Here is a 22,604-nt window from a genome sequence, read left to right on the forward strand (position 1 = left end):
GGACCTAGATGGAGACCATACCAAGATGGCCCCTGAGAAGGTCCTACAGTCTAGTGGAGCCTAGATGAAGGGCACAGTCTATAGCAGAGCCCAGATGAAGGGCACAGTCTAGTGGAGCCCAGATGAAGGGCACTGGAAACTGAAGAGAAGAAATCACATCTTTCAAGACACACCCACATGAGTGTCACTAAAAAAGGACCATCGTCACGCTAAACTGCTAACAAGTTAATATTAAAGAAGTTTCTATTTTATCTTCACTCTAGGCAAAACTTCTATTTAGAATTTCAATGTTTATTTTTCACACACACACACACACACACACACACAGTGTAAGCAGGGGAGGGGCAAGTGAGAGGGAGACACAGAATCTGAAGCAGGCTCCAGGCTCTGAGCTGTCAGCACAGAGCCCGACATGGGGCTCGAACCCACCATCCATGAGATCATGACCTGAGCCCAAGCCAGACACTTGACCGACTGAGCCACTCAGGCTCCCCGAAACTTCTATTTTTAAAACTGAGTAGGGGTGCCTGGGCAGCTCAGTCGGTTAGGTGGCCAACTTCGGTTCAGGTCACGATCTCACGGTTCGTGGGTTCGAGCCCCCCATCGGGCTCTGTGCTGACAGCTAGCTCAGAGCCTGGAGCCTACTACAGAGGGAGATTCTGTGTCTCCCTCTCTCTCTCACCCTCCCCTGCTCATGTTGTCTCTCTCTCTCTCTCCCTCAGAAATAAAAAAAAATTTAAATAAAATAAAATAAAACTGAGTAGGCAACAATATTCTCTAACAACATTTTCCTAATCAAAGGTAAAATATAAAGTTCAACCATGTTGGTAAAACTTTTTCCTTTCACGTTACCATCAGCACCTGCAACAGTTTTTTTACATTCAAATAGGTGAGGTTGATTTGCTGTTTATTACACAAATAACAGAAATAAACATTGCACATATTTGTAAAACACCAAAGAATATAAGTTAATATATGAAAGTTCCCTTTATTCCCTGCAAATTTTTTTCCCATTCCTTAAATACCCTCTATTAACAGTTTGGTCTCTACCTTTCCAGTTCTCTTTCTGTATATGTGTTCATAGGTCTGCGTACATATACATGGGTTGGGATTTTGAAAACATAAATGTTACAAAATTATACCAATTATTTTACAAATTTTTAAATTTAACAATGTCTTAAATCTTCCTGTGTAAGCATACATATGTCTATTTTTTCTCTTTAAAGACTCATTTCTTTTAAAAATTTTTCTTAATGTTTATTTATTTTGAGGGGGCTAGGGGGAGGGGCAGAGAGAAAGGGAGAGACAAGAGAATCCCAAGCAGGCTCCACACCATCAGCCCATCAGCACACAGCACAGTTCAGGGCTCGATCCCACACAGCGTGAGATCATGACCTAAGCTGAAACCAAGAGCTGGACACTTAACCAACTGGGATGCCCAGGCACCCCTAAAGACTTATTTCCTTTGATGTGAATGTACCAAATTTAATCACTCTCATGAGAATGGGCTTTAAGTTATTTTATTTGTGCTACCCCAATAGTGATAGACTTAACGCCCTTACGCGTGATCCTTTTGCATATAGGAGTGCTTCTGTAGAAGATACTCCTCAAGGAAGATTAGTGGATATCTATATCATTTCCAACATTTAGATATTATCAACAGCATGGTAAGGAACTATCTTGGTTTTCAGATGTTCTTTCAGAAACTTTTTTTTAAACTTTTTAAATGTTTTATTTATTTCTAGGAGAGAGAGAGACAGCGTGAGCAGGGGAGGGTCAGCGAGAGAGGGAATCACAGACTCTGAAACAGGCTCCAGGCTCTGAGCTGGCAGTCAGCACAGTCGGACGCTCAACCGACTAAGCCACCCAGGGGCCCCACTACTTTTTTTTTTTTTAATCAAAAGGCTAGCAGAGAAGCAGTTAAGAGATCTGAGTTCTAGTTCCTAGCTGTGTGAGCTCTTACAAATCTCACCTTGTCAGAACCTTAGATTCCTAATATTTAAGTTAAAAATAAATTAAAGTCAAGTGAGTTTTTTTAGTTTATTTTTTTATGTTTGTTTATTTTTGAGAAAGAGAGGTCACGAGTGGGCTCAACCAACTCAGTCACCTACACACCCCCAGCTCAAGTGAGTTTCTAATAACTTAAATCATTGCTAAAGTCTCTCCTAATTCTAAAGTTGTACTACATAAATCAAAAGAGACAAAATATTTGTCTGGGGGGGAAGGCAGAAAATTTTAAAAGGTGATCACCTAAATATATATTTATAGAATGACCAATAGTTCAAAGCAATTGAAAAAATATTTTACCAAGTATAAGTTACTATCTTTTATATTATATACAGACAAAATAAGATACTGCTTCTATCCTTAAAGATGTTATAATCTAGGAAGTGGAAAACACAAATCCATAAGTAACAGTATGGAAGAATACAGGTGATATTTAAAAATTACAAACAAAAGCTTCTACTGAATGTATACAGTTGTAAACCTGGGCACAGCAAGCATTCTCCAGGAGATCTTTACCTAAACAATGAGTCTCTAAAAAAAAAAAAAAAAAAAAAAACCCTCAAATACTCTTGGAAGCTAAATGCTAAAATGTATCATTTTCAATGTTATCTCAACTTTGCTAATGGGGCTCCTTTCTCTGTTTACAGGCGCTGTGGAGAGGGTAAAGAAAATCCGAGACTATGCTTTTGTGCATTTCAGTAATCGGGAGGATGCAGTTGAGGCTATGAAAGCTTTAAATGGAAAGGTAATGTAGGACAATGCTCACACACACACACACACACACACAAAGTTCCACCCAAGTTTGGCGTGGAAATTTTATTCAAAAGAACAACCAGGCAAGTCCGTGTCACTCAGGCTTTTTCCACCTCTAACATGGCTGCCTTGGTCCATTGATGATGGAAAAAAAGAAGAGTAAGTGACAGAAAACACAATGCAAATGTGGCTCCTGCTCTATCTCTAATTTTGGCTGATTTGAACATACCTCTGGCCCTCAATCTCCTTCCAAAGTGAGGGATTGGAGTATTAGCACATGTTATTTCAAGGTATTTTTCTCAGGTGCAACTTTCTGTCATTACTTCAAGAGATTATCACCTCAGTAGTGGAGTATTTTGGAGGCTGATGACCAGAAAAGAGGTCAAGGTCACTACTGTCACTGTGCCCTCAAAGTTTTGATCTCCCTACTCTGGGAGGCATTGAGTCTCTTCACCTTGCCAAGAGTTAGGTCTGGGGAAAAGCTAGTTTCTAAGTCCTTTCTCCTGACTTGTAAATAGAAACCAATATAACATTTACTTATCAGTGCAATAAACATTAAAATCCTCTGGGGCACCTGTGGGGTTCAGTTGGTTGACCATCTGACTTTGTCTCAGGTCATGGTCTCACAGTTCATGAGTTTGAGCCCCGCATCGGGCTCTGTGCTGACCGTGCAGAGCCTGGAGCCTGCTTCAGATTCTGTGTCTTTCTCTGCTCAAACTCGTCTCTCAAAAATAAATAAACATTAAAATGTATTAATTTAAAAAATATTAAAACCCTTCAATACACCACTTTTATCTTGCTAAATAATATCTAGGATACAAAAAAACAAAGATATTTGTCACCGAGCTAAAAGCCTACCAGAGGAAAAAGTATACACACATCTTTCATAGTTCAGCCAAATAAGTTTCATTAATATTTAAAGTGGTGAGCATGTTCGAAGGAAGAAGGAATGAGCCATTAAGAATCAGAAAATCTTCATGGAGATGAGAAGATAGTAACCATAAGAAGCCATAAAAATTGGGCAGATTTCCCAAAGAAAAACACATGGAAATGGAGAGGTAGTCTCAGAGGCACATAGTTTGGAAAGCACAAAAAGCGACTGAGGAACGTTGAAAGTAGACCAATTTGGTTAGAACATAACGCATGTCGGGCTGCATTGCCTGCCGGGCTTTGCACCAGTCTGCCCTAGCAGCAGCCAGCTGGGAGAGGGACTAAGTACAGAGTGTGAGTGTGGGGAAGGGGAAGCAAAAGAGTGGTGGAGCTGAGGATCACCGCACCACTGGGGTCAAGGCCACAAGGGGCTGGAGACATAACAGGAAATGTGAGGGAGAGAGGACTGGGTAGAGCACGTCTCCTTGGGAGAAAGAAGCCGGGATGTTGGGCCAGAGGACACAGACAGCAGCTAAGGGAGCACCTCCCAGAACAAGTCTGTCAGCCCCAGGGGGCTGGGCTTAGGGGCCAATCAGGCATCTACAGACATGCTTGAGTCCTGGAGGAGAGAAGGTACGGACTCCAAAACACAAAAAGAAAACTGCAAAGCAGAAATTAATACAGATTTCAGTATATGTCCATGAAGCGAATCACCACTTCATCTTTGTCAATGATCACATTTAGCATCATAAAGCTGTTATTACTCTGAAAACAATTCATAGGTTAGTTTCTCAATTTGAAAACATTCCTGAGGATACATGATAATTGCTGAGAAGAGACAGTCGGTCCTAAATGCTAAATAATGACATTGAAATAATTACGATGGAAAAACATTCAAATTGTTCCCAATTCTTACATCCAGATAAGCTAGATATATTTTTAGAGATTTTATGTTTTGGGGCACCTGGGTGGCTCTATCAGTTGAGCATCCAGCTCTTGATTTCAGCTCAGGTCATGATCCCAGGGTTGTGAGATCAAGTCTCACAATGGGTTCCATCCTTAGCATGGAGCCCATTAATGTTTCTCTCTCTCTCTCTCTCTCTCTCTCTCTCTCTGGCCTTCCCTCTGCCATTTTCTCTCTCTCTTTTCAATCCTTCCCCCTGCTCATGCTCTCTCTCTCTCTCTCTCTCAAATTAAAAAAAAAAAAAAAGATTTTATGTCTTAAGTAATCTCTATACCCACCCTGGGGCTCAAATTCACAGCCCCAACATCAAGAGTCACATACTCTTCCAACTGATCCAGCCAGGTGCCTCAGAGCTCGATATCTCTATAGCAATGTGTATCTATTATGTAGTTAAATATACATTCATTATTTTAAAATATATAACAAATATAATTATATTTTACTATAATAAGGTATGGGAAAATCTAAAGTAAGTTTCTCTAGGAACTATGCAGGCTTTGAGTACAGATATGCAGATTAATAGTCAACTTCTCAGACAAGGTGAGACTTGGAAGTTTTGTGTGCAATGGAGTAATGACCACATTTAGAGCTTAAGGGAATGAACGGACTAAGTAAGAGTTGAAATTTTATGGAGTAGGGAGAGAGATGTCATTGGAACTAGTTACAAAGCTGTTACAGTCACCCAAACAGGAAGCAATAAGGGCTTGAAGGAGGGCAGGAAAGGAAAGTAGGAGAAAGCTCCACATAGGGCTACGGGGAATGAAACTGAAAACATCCAGGAACTGATTGGATGTCGGAGTGAGCAAGAGTCATCGGTCTTCAATATGGGCCAGCTGGATGGTACGGTTAGGGAAGCCAGGAAAGGAAACCTGTTTGGAGAAAAAGGTGATGAACTGAGCTTTGCATCTGGTTGTTGATCTATTGTAGAAATACTTGTGGATATCTATGATGTGCCAGGAATTCTTCTGGGCTCAGGAATATACCAACAAATAAGATATTGTCCTAGTTCTTGAAACGTCTAGAGCAAATAACTAAAATACAATACTGAGTTTAAAACACACAAGGGGCACCTGGGTGGTTCAGTCGGGTAAGTGTCTGACTTCGGCTCAGTTCATGATCTCATGGTTCACGAGTTCAAACCCCACATCAGGCTCTGTGGTGACAGCTCGGAGCCTGGGGCCTGCTTCAGATACTCTCCTCTCCTCTTTCTTCCCCTACCCCACTCGTGCTCTGTCTCTCTCCTTCTCAAAAATAAATGTTAAAATTAAAAAAACCAAAACACTCCTACAGGGACAATGAATGCAACACAAATTCTACTACGATATGGACTCTGACTTTGCAGTAAAGAATCATTCCATTAAAAATGTCTCTTGATATCAAAGTCTAGAAGCAGAGACCTATTTGGGTCTCTCACCTTCCTCAACACACACACGTCTGGCACAGGCCAGAGAGAGAGAGAGAGAGGAATCTTATTACCAAACCACTCCCTTCCTTTGATACCTTTGATACTCTGGTCTCTTTCTTCTAATTACATCAGCACCAGTGTAAAGAGTTGAATTCTCTCTCAGTCTATTCCAGCTAACACATTCGATTCTGGCTCTTGCTGCTAGAAAGTAGGGCAGATATATGAAACTAGGAACAAGTTGCCCCAAGGCTGACCAAAATGGTCAGCACAACCAGGAAGCACAACTTTGTCCTGCCGACCTCAATGATCCCAGAACCACTGAAGCACTCACAAAATGGTGGCTGCTGTGACAGGGAATCCTTGCAGGAAGACTTCATATCATTCCTTTTCTTAGAAGCTTACTACATTCTGATTCAGAGGAAGCCACAAATGCTTCCTCACTACACCTTGTCCCTTTGATAAGAAATACGTCAATCCATCAAGCATTTGTTGAGAGTCATCTTGGTCTCTTGTGTCAGAAAGCAATAGAGAAAAGCGAGTGGTGTGTGTAGATTTACACACAGCCATTGTCTTCAACATCGGGATCTGTTTGCAAAATGTCAAAAACTTGCATCAGAAACAAACACCAGCCCAATAATTCTTGAGGACATATTTTAAGAAGTGCATGACTGAGAGATCGCAGTGCTTCCCCTGGCTTCTCTGCCAGTTCTCAGCTAGCAGCAGGTCAAAAACTTGTTTCACTGTTACCTTTGGGGAAAGTACAGTAGCCTCCTGATTCCTCTTCCCTAAGTAGGGCCCCATTATTTAAACTTCCTTTTTTTTTTCTAGTAAAAACTTACCTATTGTGCAGCCACTCTAAGAAGAAAGTCAATTTAGGGGCACCTGGGTGGCTTAGTTGGTTGAGCATCTGACTCCAGCTCAGGTCATGATCTCGAACTTCGTGAGTTCAAGCCCTTCATCGGGCTCTACTACCAGCCTGACAGTGCAGAGCTTGCTTTGGATCCTCTGTCCTCTTCTCTCTCTGCCCCTCCCTCATTCATTCTCTCTCTCTCACTCAAAAATTAATAAAATATTTAAAAAAAGAAGAAGTAAGCTATTTAGCTGGCTGGCAGCCAGAACGACCTGACTAGACTACCATGCCAAGGTGCTAACAATGGATAAGATCCCCGTACCCTTCATTGTGCTGTGCTATGTAGTGAAGATTATATTCTACCCATTATTAACCTAAAATTTCTTAGATTTATATAATATATAATTAAAACCATATATATCTCATAAAAATATCACATAATTCCCTGTCACAGTGACTGTATTCACATAATTTACAACCCATATGTCAGTAGACAGTGGCCAATTTGTCACTGTCAACCCTGTTGCATATTATATGCAATTTACCAACAAAACCACTCAGGAAAACTCAACTGACCCACAAATATGAACTGATAAAGAGACAAGATACGTGTCAGTGAAACAGTGAACAGAGCAGCAAACTAACGCTCAAGAGACAAAGACTCCGCCACACTGGGTTGTCTTCATATCTTCTGATGTTGTTTCTTCTTTGCTCTCCACAACAGGTGCTAGATGGCTCTCCCATTGAAGTGACCCTAGCCAAACCAGTGGACAAGGACAGTTACGTTAGGTACACCCGAGGCACTGGAGGAAGGGGCGCCATGCTGCAAGGAGACTACACCTACTCGTTGGGCCATGTTTATGATCCCACCACAACCTACCTTGGAGCTCCTGTCTTCTATGCCCCTCAGGCCTATACAGCAATTCCCAGCCTTCACTTCCCAGGCACCAAAGGACATCTTGGCAACAGGGCCATTATCCGAGCCCCTTCTGTTAGAGGTAACGCTCATCAGCTCTTGCCCACGAATAACTCCACAATGTCAAATGATTTGTACTGCAATAGCCTTAGATAAATTGGATGGGTCCACTGGGAGAAAAGGACTGGAAAATTGTTTATGAAAAATCAAATGTTAGTACATCAACAGTTATAAAAAATCTTTTTTCACATTACAACTGGTTATTGGAAAAATTTGGTCAGGACATAGCACAAAGGAGTCTAATGCATACATCTGATCTTTTCATTGGTGCATAAAGCTTGTACAGACTAAGTAGTTAGCTACTCCCTTATCATTGGCCCACCACCATATTGCAGTCATTTGTGACTCATTAGAAATCTTACAAGTGAAAGCAAGGAGGGGCCAATGAAAACCAATTCTGTCAAATAGTAAAAATATGTCAAGACACATGTGTATTTGACAGTGACTCAGGGGCATATTCGTATATAAATCAAATTATCATAAATGCATTCTAACAGACACATGACATACTTTCATCGGACTTCCCCCAGAAATATGTGCTATGCCTTCTAAAAAGCCACACTATTGAAGAAATCAACTTATTTCTCCAGGATATGGGGAACTAAATAGTAAAGTCCAAATAGGAAAAAAGACTATTAAACAATAAATATTTCCCATATAATCCTATAAGAAGAAGTCCAAATGTTCAAGCAAGGTTCTGGGCTCAGTTCAAGGAACATAGATGAAAAGGAAACCATTTTTTAAAATTTCTAGTGAACGAGTTCGTCTCTGCTTAATGGGATCCTTCAGAATGGTTCTGCTTGGATGTAGTTAATGCCAAAGGATCCCAGTTCTATCTTCCAAATATGATACCATTCTGGGCAACTTGACAACAAACTTGTATTTAACTCCATCCTGAGGTTTTACTTAGAAGCAAAGGGGCATGCCAGATTACTGTGAAAACTATTCTCTTACTGTGTTTTACTATTTTTCAGGAAAACTGAATTGACCATCCTAAGATCCCTAGTCTTCAACAGTCTTACAATTTCCAAAATCGTCATAAAATCACTCTGCCCAAGATTATAATGCTAAAGAAATCATCAGGTTTTCCTCTGGCATAATCTATGTGATGACAAACAATGTCATTAAAATATTATGCATTTGTAATCTGAAATCATGTTATTAAGTAATCCATATGTTAAATATAAATTGGCAGCCAGTTGTAATGTAGGAAAAAAACAAAGTCCATTCCAAGGGAAAAAATACCTTATAACAAGAAAGGAAATCAATGAATGAGATTCATGGATGAAGGGTAATCAATTTAATTTCTTTATCACTTTATGCCATCGGTAGGAAATCAAAGTAGCAACACGGCAAAACAAACAATCAAAAGGAATCTATTAATGAAACTCAATGGAAATTTAAGCCTCACATTGACAGACCATAAAACAGAAAATAATGAACTTAAAAACCTGTTTTCTCAAAGTTCATTTCCCGACTGATCATTGGGGATGGAACTATTGGAGAAGCTAGAATTCATTTCTGATTTACTGATCAATGATAAAAATGCAGCTCTTCTTTTAATACACATGGTCATAACACCCTGGGATCTTTAAGTAAATGCCTCCCCAACATTTATTAGTCTGTAGAAAAATAGCAACAAAAGGTTAACTGAAGACAGAAGTTGCAAAATTTTCCTCTGTACCAAAGTTTAAAGTTCCTCGTGTACTTACGGATGACTCTGATAGGATTGCTTGCTTCCCCAGAGTCAAAAAGGAAAAAAAAAAAAAAAAAAAAAGACACCTATGGCGACCCCTACCTTTTGTTGAGTTTCATTACATCAGAATCCTAGAGTTTTCTGTGCATCTTCAGGGTGGTAATCAATGGGACTTGGGCTAACTTTTCCATTACAGTAAGATTCAGGGTGATTTTCTGGTGGTTTGATTCAGTTTAATGCCTTCTTACATTCCTAGAAATTTACATGAATGTACCTGTAGGGGCTGCGGGAGTAAGAAGACTAGGCGGCCGTGGCTATTTGGCCTACACAGGCCTGGGTCGTGGATACCAGGTCAAAGGAGACAAGAGAGAAGACAAACTCTACGATCTTTTACCTGGGATGGAGCTCACCCCAATGAATCCTGTCGCTTTAAAACCCCAGGGAATTAAACTTGCTCCCCAGGTAGGTCATGTTATCCCAGAGACAATTTCCTTAAGTTAGGCCAAAGACCTTCACTCACTTGTCCTCAAATTATTTGACCTGGTCCCCACTTTGGCCACTGCTTATTTTGTTTTGTTTACATAGACAACGCGGCCAATCAACATGCCCGCTGTTGAGTGTCGCTCTCCCATTTCACACTTCCTAAAAAGTTGAAGAAGTTTGACACCTTGAATAATCTGAACAACTGGAATATGAAGATCCTGAGAGCTATCAATAATTATCAACCAATACCTTAAATGAAAATAAAGTGAAGCAAAGGCCCTGACTCAAAGTAAATGCCTACCGTGTAGGAATAGGCTAATGCAGAGTAGTCGTGACAGGGAATGACTAGACCAAACAGGACATCTTTTATTGGAAACACTGTGTTGCTTTTTTTTTAATGTTTGTTTATTTTTGAGAGAAAGAGAGAGACAGAGGTGAGTGGGAGAGGGAGACACAGAATCCGAAGCAGGCTCCAGGTTCTGAGCTGTCAGCACAGAGCCCGACATGGGGCTCGAACCCACAAACCACGAGATCATGACCTGAGCCAGAGTTGGGCGCTTAACTGACTGAGCCCTCCAGGCTCCCCGGAAACACTGTGTTTAAGAGAAAACACCACACCACCGATGGTGATATCATTACCCATGTGAACTATGAGACACCATCAGTAGTATCCAATTAAGTCTTCTATAATAATTATAGTTGGGCAGTGATTATGGTGAGTTTTTAATGCTCTCATTTCACAGCTCCACATTTCCATGTGTCTGCATGAGGCTGTGGTTCTTATTACTGGAAAATTAAAAGTTATAAAAGCTGTTCCACTGTGGAAAATAAACGAAAACAGGATCTATGTTGACCCATAGCCTGTTGCCTGTGGGTGTGCAGTACATGCCATCTGCCTGTAGAGATACTGACCGAAAAAGCAATAACCGGTTGTTCACAGGTGCAGTTTGCTGACCCTACAGGAAACTTCCCTACTCCAGGCCCAAAGGTATAAGCCCCAAGTCAATGGGAGTAGCCTTATGATTGCAATCAAGCAGAAAACTTGGCTTTCTAAATGCTCACCTTGAATACGATTTTTGTTGTCTTACACATACAAATTCGTTCATCTAAGGTGTCTGCTTTCCCTGCCCAGGCAATTAAAAATAAAGATGCCTAGGGGTGCCTGGGTGGCTCAGTCGGTTAAGCGTCTGACTTCGGCTCAGGTCATGATCTCGTGATCCATGAGTTCGAGCCCAGTGTCGGGCTCTGTGCTGACAGCTCAGAGCCTGGAGCCTGCTTCAGATCCTGTGTCTCTCTCTCTCTCTGCCCCTCCCCCACTCATGCTCTATCTCTCTCTGTCTCAAAAATAAATAAAAAACATTAAAAATAAATAAATAAATATATAAATAAAGATGCCTATCAGAGTGGGAAACGGCCATCATTTGTTTATTCAAAAACCATTTATTGGGCATCCATCACACACCGAGTACTGTGTTAGGTGCTGTGGGTGGAAAAGAGAATATAATACAGTCTTCGCCATCAAAAATCATATGGCAATCCAGAAAGAGGATACTGACATGTAAATATAATAATTATATATAATATTATGTAAAAATATAAGTATACATAATTATAATAAAATCCAGTGTCATGATGAAGTCTTGCTCGGAAAACACTAAAGCTTGTCATCCAATCTATCTTGAACTGAAATGTAAAATAAGGAACCCTCTTAAAGAACTAAGATACTTAGAAATCTTTTAAGAAAATAAAAAATAAGTGTAAACTCCATATCATGGTTCTATGAGCTGTCATAGTGTGAGGGATAATCTCTGCATCTCATATTAAACCCAGCTTAGAAACTGGTCATGGTTTATACTAATATGTAAGGAACCATCTCTAGCAACTAATGAAAGTTCTTTAGTTTGTCTCTGATTCTCTACAACTATGGCTTAAACATGGAAGGCTACACCAACCCAAACCAACATAGTTGGGGCCTTAACAGTTCCGTGGTGGGGTCACAAATGCCCAACAGGAGCAGAGAGACAGAGACTGCCCTGTACAGTCAATAGTTGTAACTTCTTGAGCACCTACTTGCACACTGGGCACACACAGACAGACACGATGTTTGTGGCTTGCTGGTGCCCAGGAACACTTAAGGAATGCTTTGTAGATGACATGGGATGACGTGGGATGCTGCAAAACCAGGAGTATTAGAAAGGAAAAGTTAATAGAGGAAATAGGAGCAATCTACAAATTTAATACATTGGAAAATGCCCCGCTATTGCAGCTGGATTAGTGTCAGAACAAATGAGGTAAGACCCTCCATGGAGTGAGCCAGGGACATTGCTCTATCCCAAACACGAACTCCTCTCAGACGCAGCCCCGTTTTGCACAGTTTCCTGAATGTGCTGACTCAGGGGAGCATCAGCGCTGGTAGGCCACCAAAAAAAGCTTCAGGATGAAAACAAACTTTTTAATGTGTGCCTTGAGACAAGATTCAGTTTGAGGTAGTGACGAAGGAAAAAGCACGCAGGAAGATTCTAAAATTCCGATCGTTGTAAAAATAGCCAGAAGTGGTGTTTTGCCAGACAAACTTTGCAACTGTCAACACCCATCTGTTAATGCTCACCAGGAGCTAGTAACCTATTAAACTTTTTAACTCAATTTTTATGAAAATGTAAAGTGAAAACCCTATTACAAATGACATGAAATAAGAATATATTCTTAGGTTATTTTCTCTAAACCATTATAGACAGAAGGATTGAGGATAATGAGGAGGAAATCCAGCCACACAGTGCTGAAATGTCAATTTTTCTTTAATGGAATAAATACATCAAACAAATCATAAAATTAAGCTATTGGTAAAAAAAAAAAAGTTACAGCTAATGGACTGAACTAAAAGCGTATTAGAATAAATGGTGTGAAAGTGATTTTTATGAATTAATAGACGTAACATTTTAAATGGAGTTCAAGTTAAGTTCATCTTAAACCGTAGAAGTCATTAAACCATGTGGCATTTTATATTTTCTTACATTGGCTTCAACACTGAAGATTAGAGTTTAAAGCCCTGAAAGCTGGAGAAATAATGTAAATGTGACATTTGGAAGGGAAATCACTTTTTCTTTTTTAACTCTTGTAGATACTAGAAGAAATTTGTCAGAAAAATAACTGGGGACAACCGGTATATCAGCTACACTCGGCCATTGGACAAGATCAAAGGCAACTATTCTTATACAAAGTAACCATTCCTGCCCTGGCCAGCCAGAATCCTGCGATGTGCGTAATGTCCCCTAAATGCCTAATCTTATAAGATTTTAGAATAAGAGTCTCCAGTAAATTAAGTATATTTTGTCACTATCTTTTTTTTTAATGTTTATTTATTTTGAGAGAGACAAAATGTGTGCATGAGCAGGGGGAGGGGCAGAGAGAGAGAGAGGGAGAGGGAATCCCAAACAGGCCTCACGCTGTCAGCACAGAGCCTGACACGGGGCTTGATTCCACGAACTGTGAGATCACAACCTGAGCCGAAATCAAGATTTGGATGCTTAACCCACTAGGCAACTCAGGTGCCCCTATTTTGTCACTATCTATAGAAGCTAAATATTTAAGTCTACTATCTACTCAATTTTCATTAAACGCAAATGTTGAGTTGTGTAGTGGGATAGATGTGCCAACCTCTCAAAGGCCCCGCGTTGCATACAGACAATGAAGACTGTGTAGCATCATCAACCAATGAAAAACTTCAGACGTAAAATGTAACAGAATTGAAGACTATCGCCCCTTCTTTTATCTGTGTAGTGCTCAGGTTGAACCATAGGAAGCTTCCATTTTATACATAATAACCCCATGCTCTGTTACCTAAATTTTGGATCCAAGATCCTCTCTGTGAGTGGGTATCACCTCCTCAAGCCTGCATCTGTGCATATTTTAGGATCTCTCCTGTTTCACATGCACAGTAGAAAAGCCATGTAGTTAGTTATGTGTGTGATCCAGGAATGTTATGTCTACCACTGATGTCCTGGGTCAGGTCACAAATCTTCCTACACACACACACACACACACACACACACACACACACACGTAGAAGTCTTCAGTGCAAAGAGAATAAAAATCACCCACACAAAATTCCACTATCCGCTCATCTGAAAACACTAACAACCACATAACTTTGGCCCCATGTCAGCCTCTCAAATTTAAATGCCTACCCTGACTGAATATGCCTTTCGCAGCCACCACTTCACACCTCCTAAGCTAAGTGCCTATGTGGATGAAGCCAAGACCTACGCAGCTGAGCACACCCTTCACACCCTGGGCATCCCCACCGATGGGGCCGATGCCCCCACCGCTGCTGCTGCTGCTGCTGCCACTGCTTTCCCAGGTATGGAAAATTCTGCCAGACATGGCGCCCCACCTAGAGTGTTTGGGAAGCCCTCCCTTGGGACCATGGACTCTCAGAGCTGTTTATGACCTCCACCCACAGAAAATATGATTTACACCATCTGTGACCAAAAACACTGTCTAAGTGAGTGAACCATATGGGTGGGACAGAGAGGAGTGATAGGGAGTGCAAGGAAGAAGTGGGGGCCAACCTCAGCTCAGCTTGAGTGACAGCATGATCTCAAAAGAGCCAGTCTCTGAATCTGATTGGCTTGGGTCTTCACTTTTAATAAGAGGGTATGGAACTGCCTATTAAGAGCTGATGTTTACTTGAATGCTCAGGGCACACCAGGCTCTCACCTAAATAAATGTTCAGCATGCTTTATATTATATCAGTAACACTCATGACATTGCAAGAGGTAGCTTGAAGCATAACCCCCATTGTAAGCTAAAGGAACCAAGGACGGGGATGGTGAAGTAATTTGGCCAAGATCAACTGGCTTTTAAGGAGCCCTTGGACTGTCTGCACTTTTCTAATCTTCAATTCAACTTGACTTCTATTACTTTGCTTTCTGAAAGAAATATGTAGACCATATATTTCTAAGTTATTTTAAGTCAAAAACTCTGTGTAAGAGAGAGTCAGAGACAGATTGGGATACATTCAATATGTGGATAATCAGCCCTCATTTTATCTGGTCTGTAATTTTGGTCTGGAGCACATGCTATTTGCTCAACGTAAAGTCTATCTGTAGATTGACACACCTTTAGGGTCATATTTAAAAGACTTTCCCCCAATTATTATGTACCTACAACCAATGCTGATAATTAAAAAGTGAACCCTCTAGAGATTAAAAAAAAACAGACAACAAATTTGTTCTGGTTATTTTTCCTTAGCAGTTAGGTTGAATAACTCCATTCATTTTTAGCAATAAAAGTTCATTTCTTTTGAAGAAATTGGTCATGAGTCATACCTCCCTTAAGACCAACTCAGAGATCTGACTGGACCTGGACAGAAGGCATTTCTGTCAATCCATTCATTCATACATTGGTCACGTACAGGCGTGACAACTCTCTATTGCCCACATACGTAACACCTGGGCTCATTCTGGTTTTCTTTTGTTTCTCAAAAATTGAAAATATGTTTTCCATTCTGGCAATCAAGGTTGCAACTAAGAATGTGACTTCAATTCCAACTTTGTTCTGTCAAACGTGGAGAAGATGTGTGGTGTGCCCCTGTGAGGTTGCCAGACCAACAGCTACCACTGCACAGGGCAGGTCCCCTGGGCTGTACCGGGGCCACCAGCCCCGTGCTCGCCTGCCACACAACAGGGTGTCGCCATGTCAGTCTACTGAGTGTCCTGTGCCAGGGGTCTTGGTTCTTGGCGAAGATGGAGCCCCTATCTTGTGGACAGCTGCACCACAACGCCACCTAAATAACGTACTATAAAAACAAATGGGCCACTGTCAGAACTTTCCAATTGCACATTGGAAAGGATTTACTTTACCTCAGAATGTTTGCTCTTGTCCTCACTTCTGTTTGCTCCCACAAGAAGTAAAAAATATTTAGGGCATGAGAGTTGTCTTGGGGACGCCTAGGACTCTGAGAGCCTCTCTTATAACTTTGCTGTGGAGTCAAGCAAAGAATAATGGGCTCCCAGGGAAGAATCTGTTTAAAATCCAAGTACTCTTGCACTTGGGAAATTAGCCAAGTTGAAGAAGAAAATTCAAAACCCCTAAATAGAATCTATACACACACACTCTCTCTCTCACACATGTGTATTTTTTACTCACTTATTTAGAAATACAATTTCCAAAGTTAGGAAAGTAATTGATAACACATTTCTCACATCCTCAGAAGATGTACCGAACTTGAGTAGTGCACTAGTCAGCATTACTGGCCAAAGTGCACAAGCCAAAGACTGGATTTAATCTTTTAAAAAATAGTCCAGCCAGTTTCCTGCCACCACTTCCTGAGAAGCCACCAGAAAGAAATCAATGTGTCTGGGTTGGGATGACCGCCATGGCACATAAACTAAATGGGCCTTTTTTTTTTTTTTTAATCAGGTCCACATTTGTTGCTTAAGTATATTTTTCCCTCTTTCTTGTCATCTGCACACTTTTTTGGATCAGCTCAGAAAAAACTTGATTTTGATCTAAAACATTAACAGAGAAACATTGCTTTTAGACAATAGCTGTTATGCCCTTTTCTCTAGAAGTGGATGTCAATCAGACACACATGATATTAACATGACCGCTCATGATGACCTCCTCGCCACTCAACCGCCTTGGTTGTCTATGGTGAGGACAAGCCTCATGGCTCCCAGACAGCTTGCTGGAGAGGCAAGATGGTCTTCACCCTTCACGGTTCGGTCTAAATGCAAATAGGCCAGGTATTTGCTTTTATGGTGCTACATAGAAACACGTGAAAATGTTCAATATTTTTCCTACTGGTCTACCTAGTCCCTATACGTCCTTCTTGGGTGAAAAAAATGATTTTTTAACATTTCATTTAGGTGAGGGTAAGGGGTACAAAATCAGACCCACAGAGCCACACCTCTCAAGCATTACCAGCCTCTCAATCACCCCCTCTCCGTTGTAAATTCTGCAACCCTCTGAAAAAGTTCTAAATCTCAAGCTTTCATTAACTCAGCATCCTGTTACACTTCTGTTTCTCAAACTCTGCCTCCAGTGTTTCCAATCCTGTAAGCATGAAGTGGTTCTGGCATACATAGTTGACCTCGCTTCAAGGAACACTGTCCCCTAGTCAATGAGTCTAGATATTATCTCTCCAGCATTCAATTTTTTACTCTTTTATTTTTTAATGTTATATTTATTTCTGAGAGAGAGAGAGAGAGAGAGAGAGAGAGAGGCAGTGTGAGCAGGGGAGGGTCAGAGAGAGAGGGAGACACAGAATCCAAAGCAGGCTCCAGGCTCTGAGCTAGCTGTCAGCATAGAGCCCGATGTGGGGCTCTAACCCACAAACTGTGAGATCATGACCTGAGCCCAAGCCGGGCACTTAACTGACTAAGCCACCCAGGCACCCCTTTTTAATTTTTTTAATGTTTATTTTTGAGAGAGAGAGAGTGAGGGAGGGGCGGGGCAGGGTGGGGAGACAGTGGACAGCCTGACACAGGACTTGAACTCACAAACTGCGAGATCATGGCCTGAGCCCAAATCAGAGGCTTAACTGACTGAGCTACCCCATGAGTTCATTTTGTTAAATAGACATATTAACTTTTGGCTGTAAGTGACATTAAATTTTCATATTCCCAATAAACCAAAGGTAGCACGTATGAATGCCTTTGATGAAGCTTTCTCTGTCCCCTCCAGGGTATGCTGTCCCTAATGCAAGTGCACCCGTGTCCGCAGCCCAGCTCAAGCAGGCGGTGACCCTTGGACAAGACTTAGCAGCATATACAGCATATGAGGTCTACCCCACTTTTGCAGTGACTGCCCGAGGGGATGGATATGGAGCCTTCTGAAGATATCTTTCTTTTAATTTAAGAATAAGACACACACAACTCTATCTAGAAGAAATAAACCTCTCACTCGGTTTCCTTCTGATCACAAGTAATACTTTTCCTAAAGTGATGCCTTTCCTGAGACTCTTTAGCTTATATTAATTGTAGAATCGTGATATGAGATGTATTCCCAGTGAAATCAAATATCAAGAAGCCTTTTGTCTGACAGAAAGCTAAAGGGCCATTGCCCCCAAAGTTGTTTCTCCCAGGCTCCCAAAGGACTTGGGGATGTGTTTCTGAACCTGACAATGTGGAGAGAGATCTGTTAACCAGCACGCGTTCAGGGACTAAGCAGACTTGGGTCAGAAACAACAAAGAGAGGCATGTGAATTCCAGAGTCTTAACCTTGGCTCTTGTCTGGTTTTGTGATACAGAGAGTCACAAACAGGCCGGGGGGGCGGGAGGGGGGGAGGCGGGGAGGATGCTCTTTGAAAGGCGTTCCACATTGCCCACCACGTGAGGTATGCTCTCAGGCTGGGGTCCGTGAAAGACTGCCCAAGGACTGATGGGGTCAGCATTACTTCTGTTCACTGCACCGTGAACAGCATGTCCCTGCCCCCGAAGCCCCTGGGGACCTCCTGGAAATCATTGTGATGTGTTGCAGATAAGGATAAAATGAATCCAAGCCCACTGTCTATGAAACTCATCAGCCTGCACCTCTTCTTCCCTGGACCCCCCATCCTTGCCAAGGGTCCCCCAACACAGTAACCACAACAGCATAAAAGGACTTCTTCTCATTGTAAACATTTTCACTTGTTCACACTGGTTTATTTTCATATCAGTCTCATTTTGCTTGTGCCTAATACCATGAAAAGCCGCATCGGATCTACCGATTAGCACTTATGATGCTTTTTCCTATTCAGCAAATGGGCAGCCAAGTCATTTCAAACAGAGAAGTGAAGATTCACTCTCATTTCTTTGGTCTTTTGCCAGCATCCAGACCACCATCCGGCATTCAGAGACTGCTATATTGATGTGGGGTCAGCCTTGGACTGTCTAACCCACTCACGTTAAATCTGCCAACAAAGCCTCTACCTTTCCTCCCTTCTACTTTCAACAAGTATCAGACAGCTTTACCATATCTGAGCCCTTTCGTCTTGAACCTGTCACAGAAAACCTTACACCCATAACTGCTGATTGATTAGAAGTTGATTCTTAGACACCCAGCCAAGGTGCTGTTTACCAAAATCCTCCAGGAATTTCTCATGGGGATTCAGGTGCTACAGACAACCAGGATGGAGGGAGCAGAAAGCACTACTTTCTTGCCATACCTATAAATGACTGTGTTTTGTTCAAAACAGAAATAATCGAGGTCTGAACTCCAAACACCTATCACTACTGGTTCAGTCTCGTTAGTAGTTAAGACCCACAGTACCAGAATTGCCATTAAAAAAAAGCCCTTGGCCCCCGTAAAATTCTACGGGACTCAAAGGAAAACATAAACATGCAGACACAGAACAATTTGTCAACTCTTGAATGGAATCCTGGGATCCAAAATCAGTCCAGATTCCAATCAAAACCAGCTAAATCCCGATAACAATTAAGAGTCCTTGTAACCTTTCAGTTCAATTAATTCCAATCAGATATCAAAGGCCTCAAGTCTAAGCTCACTCTGAAAGTCCTGGTGCTTTCGGCTTTACATGTTGGTCCTCATGTTCCCTAGGATAATGGTTCCCAAACTTGACTGCTCATTAGAAACACATGGAAGGCTTTTCAGAATGCCTGTGCCAAGACGGCACCTCATACCTATTATATTAGAATATCATGGGGTAATAGTCTCAGTACTTTTTAAAGATCTTAGGTGATTTTAAGGTGCAACTAACTTTGGGAATGGGCATAATCTTTGTGTTTCAACCCTGTCCCTTAAGGTCTTCCTTTTTTATTTCACTTCCATTAAATAGAAAAATGCAAGAAAAATTTCTCTAAGTTAAAGAGCCAAATCATATTTTACATATATTCATCTCATAAAAAGGACAAATTTGAATATAATTCATATTGGCTTCAAACTAACTGTTGGACCAAACTAATTTTAAAAATGAGGAAGTGAAAAATTCCTCCATAAGCAATTTTCAGGTCCAAATCTACATTCCCCTACAGGCCTGCTTCTATACTCAAAAAGAGTAATTATATTGGGGCAAATTCCTACTTACTCAAAAAAAAGCATTCCAAAATCCAAGAGCAACTGCTTTAACATTCTTTCAAATCTCTGGAAATAGAAAAGAGTCCCTCTTCATGTCCTGTCAATGCAAAATAGAAGGTTTCATCCAGAGGAGTTTTAAATTTAATTAAAATGAATAATTAGTTAACCACAGGAATCCTTTCATGAGAAAAATCAGTATCCTGATAAAATCATGAGGTCTTTTTTTAAGGTTAAGAACAGAAGCTTAAATATACAAAAATAGCCAAGTGTCAAGAAAATTACTACTGGAACATCATCTCATTACTTGCTTAAGGAAACATAGGTATTTGTATGTTTACCTCATAAGAATGGATTGTATTCAAGTGAGTAGCTATACTTTTACTTTTTGCTGAAATTTTACTTCATTCTAATAACATCGAGAGAATACTTTGAATTCCATTAGAACCTATTCATAGAAAGTATCTGTGTGTCTGCAGTGCCATATGGATTTACTTCTCCCAAATAAGTCATGTAGAACAGCTCCGACTATAATGAGTTTGGAACCTTAAAAAAATGGGATGTTTAAAAATCAACTGTGGGACCAGAGTTTTATTTCACATGGTGTTCACATTTTTGGACATCAGAAATTAGCACCTGTTTGATACCCATCATACCTTGTGCATCAACATCTATTTTGTTGTTGTTGTTACTTCTTACTTCTTGCTTCCTAGAAAAAACTCTTCATAGAAGAAATTAAAATGAGTCAACCAACCAAGTGATAACAGAATACCAAACCAATAGGTTAGGAACATCTAGTAAATTAGGATTGAGTTTCTAAGTTTGGAGACTTAACATCTTAGTGAAAATTAAAATCAACCACTGTTACTTACAAGGAAATGGTACAGCAGTGAGATTAGATATCTATACTCTTACCTGTAAATATGCTGCTTATTCTCCAATTGCTATATTTCTCTGCCACCCATTACTGTAGCTAGAAGACCATCTCTAGCTGTAGCAAGATACAGTTTTCCTACATAGCTAGTCCTTTCCTCCCACCTGTGCCCAAACCTGGTGTCATGCCAAGCCACACTGTGTTTGGGTAAAAGCATGCAAAAATGCTGCTAGAAAGCTACCTCATGTTAAGAAAACATTGACTTCAAAAAATACCCAACAAACAACAATTCCTTGACTTTTAAATGGTGGATGGAGATCAAACTATAGCTATGTACTGATAATAGTTATGCAGGAAATTAGTTTTAGTTTTACTTAAAAGTTTTTTTTTTTAAATACATCCTTCCATTCACATTGATTAGCTTTTCATGAATATTGTCTCAATATAATTTTCAATTTATGTTCATTTTCACCATATGTTTTAAATGTTCTCTAGTTCTGCCGTGGACAACTGGGTCGCAGTTTGAATCCGTGGGGGACAGGGAGATTCTCTAGGGTGGCTTTTCAAGAATAAGGGTTAGTAAGGAAAGTATTTTGAGTAAACTTTGTATCCAAAGCTACGAAGTTTGATAAAACATGTTAATGTTGTGTAGCTCCAGGACCAGCCAAGTTTTCCCCAAAGTACCTTACAACTAACAGCAAACAGTGTGCCCCAGGGTTCACATAAGGCCATGGTCATCAACCCCTCCTTGACTTCATTCATACAGAAGTACCCAGGAGATGGAACAACTTCTATCTTTTTATATCTTGAGGATACATTTTTACACATCGTAGATACCTCTGTCCAAGAGAAAACTGAGATTCAAATATGACACTTTAAGTGAACTTTGCGATAAATAGTTCTATAAGAAAACATTAATAGCAAAATTTAGGAAGTTTAATATACTTCTTGGAAGACAGAGAAACTAGGCACCCAATACTCCTTCCTGGCAATGAAGAGTTATCTACTGCATTTTGTTGAACTGATCACCAGTTATGATGTTGAAGTTGTACTTCATCCTAGTGACATCTTGAAAATGCTTTGAGCTTTACAAGAACATCGTCCTAGAAAATGTCATGCATCCACCAGGATAGATGTCTGCTCTTGTCAATGTTAGAACAGAGCCAAGCACGTCCTGCTCTAATGAATAAAATGATCAGAGAAATGAGACTTTCCGACCTGCATGCCAGATCACTTTGCTTATGGAGTGGAACATACAGAAACTTTTTTCAATAAAAAATCCATACAGAATATTCTACTGAATTCTACAGAAAATTCTACAGAAAATGTCTGTTTTAAAGGCCAGCCTTTTCTTACAATGTTTCTACAGGAAGTAGAATGTGTGAGTTTAATAGGGAGAGCGGTGTGTATCTTGAATACATAGACTCACTGATGGGAGAATGTGAACTTTACACGTCCCCAAGTCACCTCGGTTTTGTAGAAATGATAAAAAGAAAACCTTATACTTCAGCTGAAGTGAAAAGAAATTTGTAACCAACCTAGAAGGGAAAAATAATTCACTTATTTGCCTGGAGACCAGAAGCCTCCATTCATTCGAACATGCCTGGAATGAAATCTAGAACCCTTCTGCACCTTCCTCTCCCACTCTTCTCCTGTTCGGGGAGATAAATCAAGAAGGATATGCCTTGCTCTCTCCTTACTTTGTCTACAGG

At 40.6% G+C, this 22,604-nt stretch overlaps 1 protein-coding gene across 1 annotated transcript in view; it reads left to right on the forward strand.

The window, feature by feature from the left end:
* A1CF (APOBEC1 complementation factor) overlaps window positions 1-17,958 on the forward strand; it is a 76,345-nt gene extending 58,387 nt beyond the window's left edge. The window contains exons 7-12 of the mRNA XM_039238541.1: window positions 2,655-2,752; window positions 7,574-7,847; window positions 9,778-9,983; window positions 13,123-13,259; window positions 14,213-14,361; window positions 17,691-17,958. Coding sequence (XP_039094472.1) covers window positions 2,655-2,752; window positions 7,574-7,847; window positions 9,778-9,983; window positions 13,123-13,259; window positions 14,213-14,361; window positions 17,691-17,842 — 1,016 coding nt within the window. The 3' untranslated portion in view covers window positions 17,843-17,958. The remainder of the gene's footprint in view (window positions 1-2,654; window positions 2,753-7,573; window positions 7,848-9,777; window positions 9,984-13,122; window positions 13,260-14,212; window positions 14,362-17,690) is intronic.
* The last annotated feature ends 4,646 nt before the right edge of the window (window positions 17,959-22,604 follow it).

The sequence above is a fragment of the Hyaena hyaena genome, unplaced genomic scaffold (genome assembly GCF_003009895.1).
Source record: "Hyaena hyaena isolate Hyena2069 unplaced genomic scaffold, ASM300989v1 scaffold_141, whole genome shotgun sequence".
Taxonomy (NCBI): domain Eukaryota; kingdom Metazoa; phylum Chordata; class Mammalia; order Carnivora; family Hyaenidae; genus Hyaena; species Hyaena hyaena.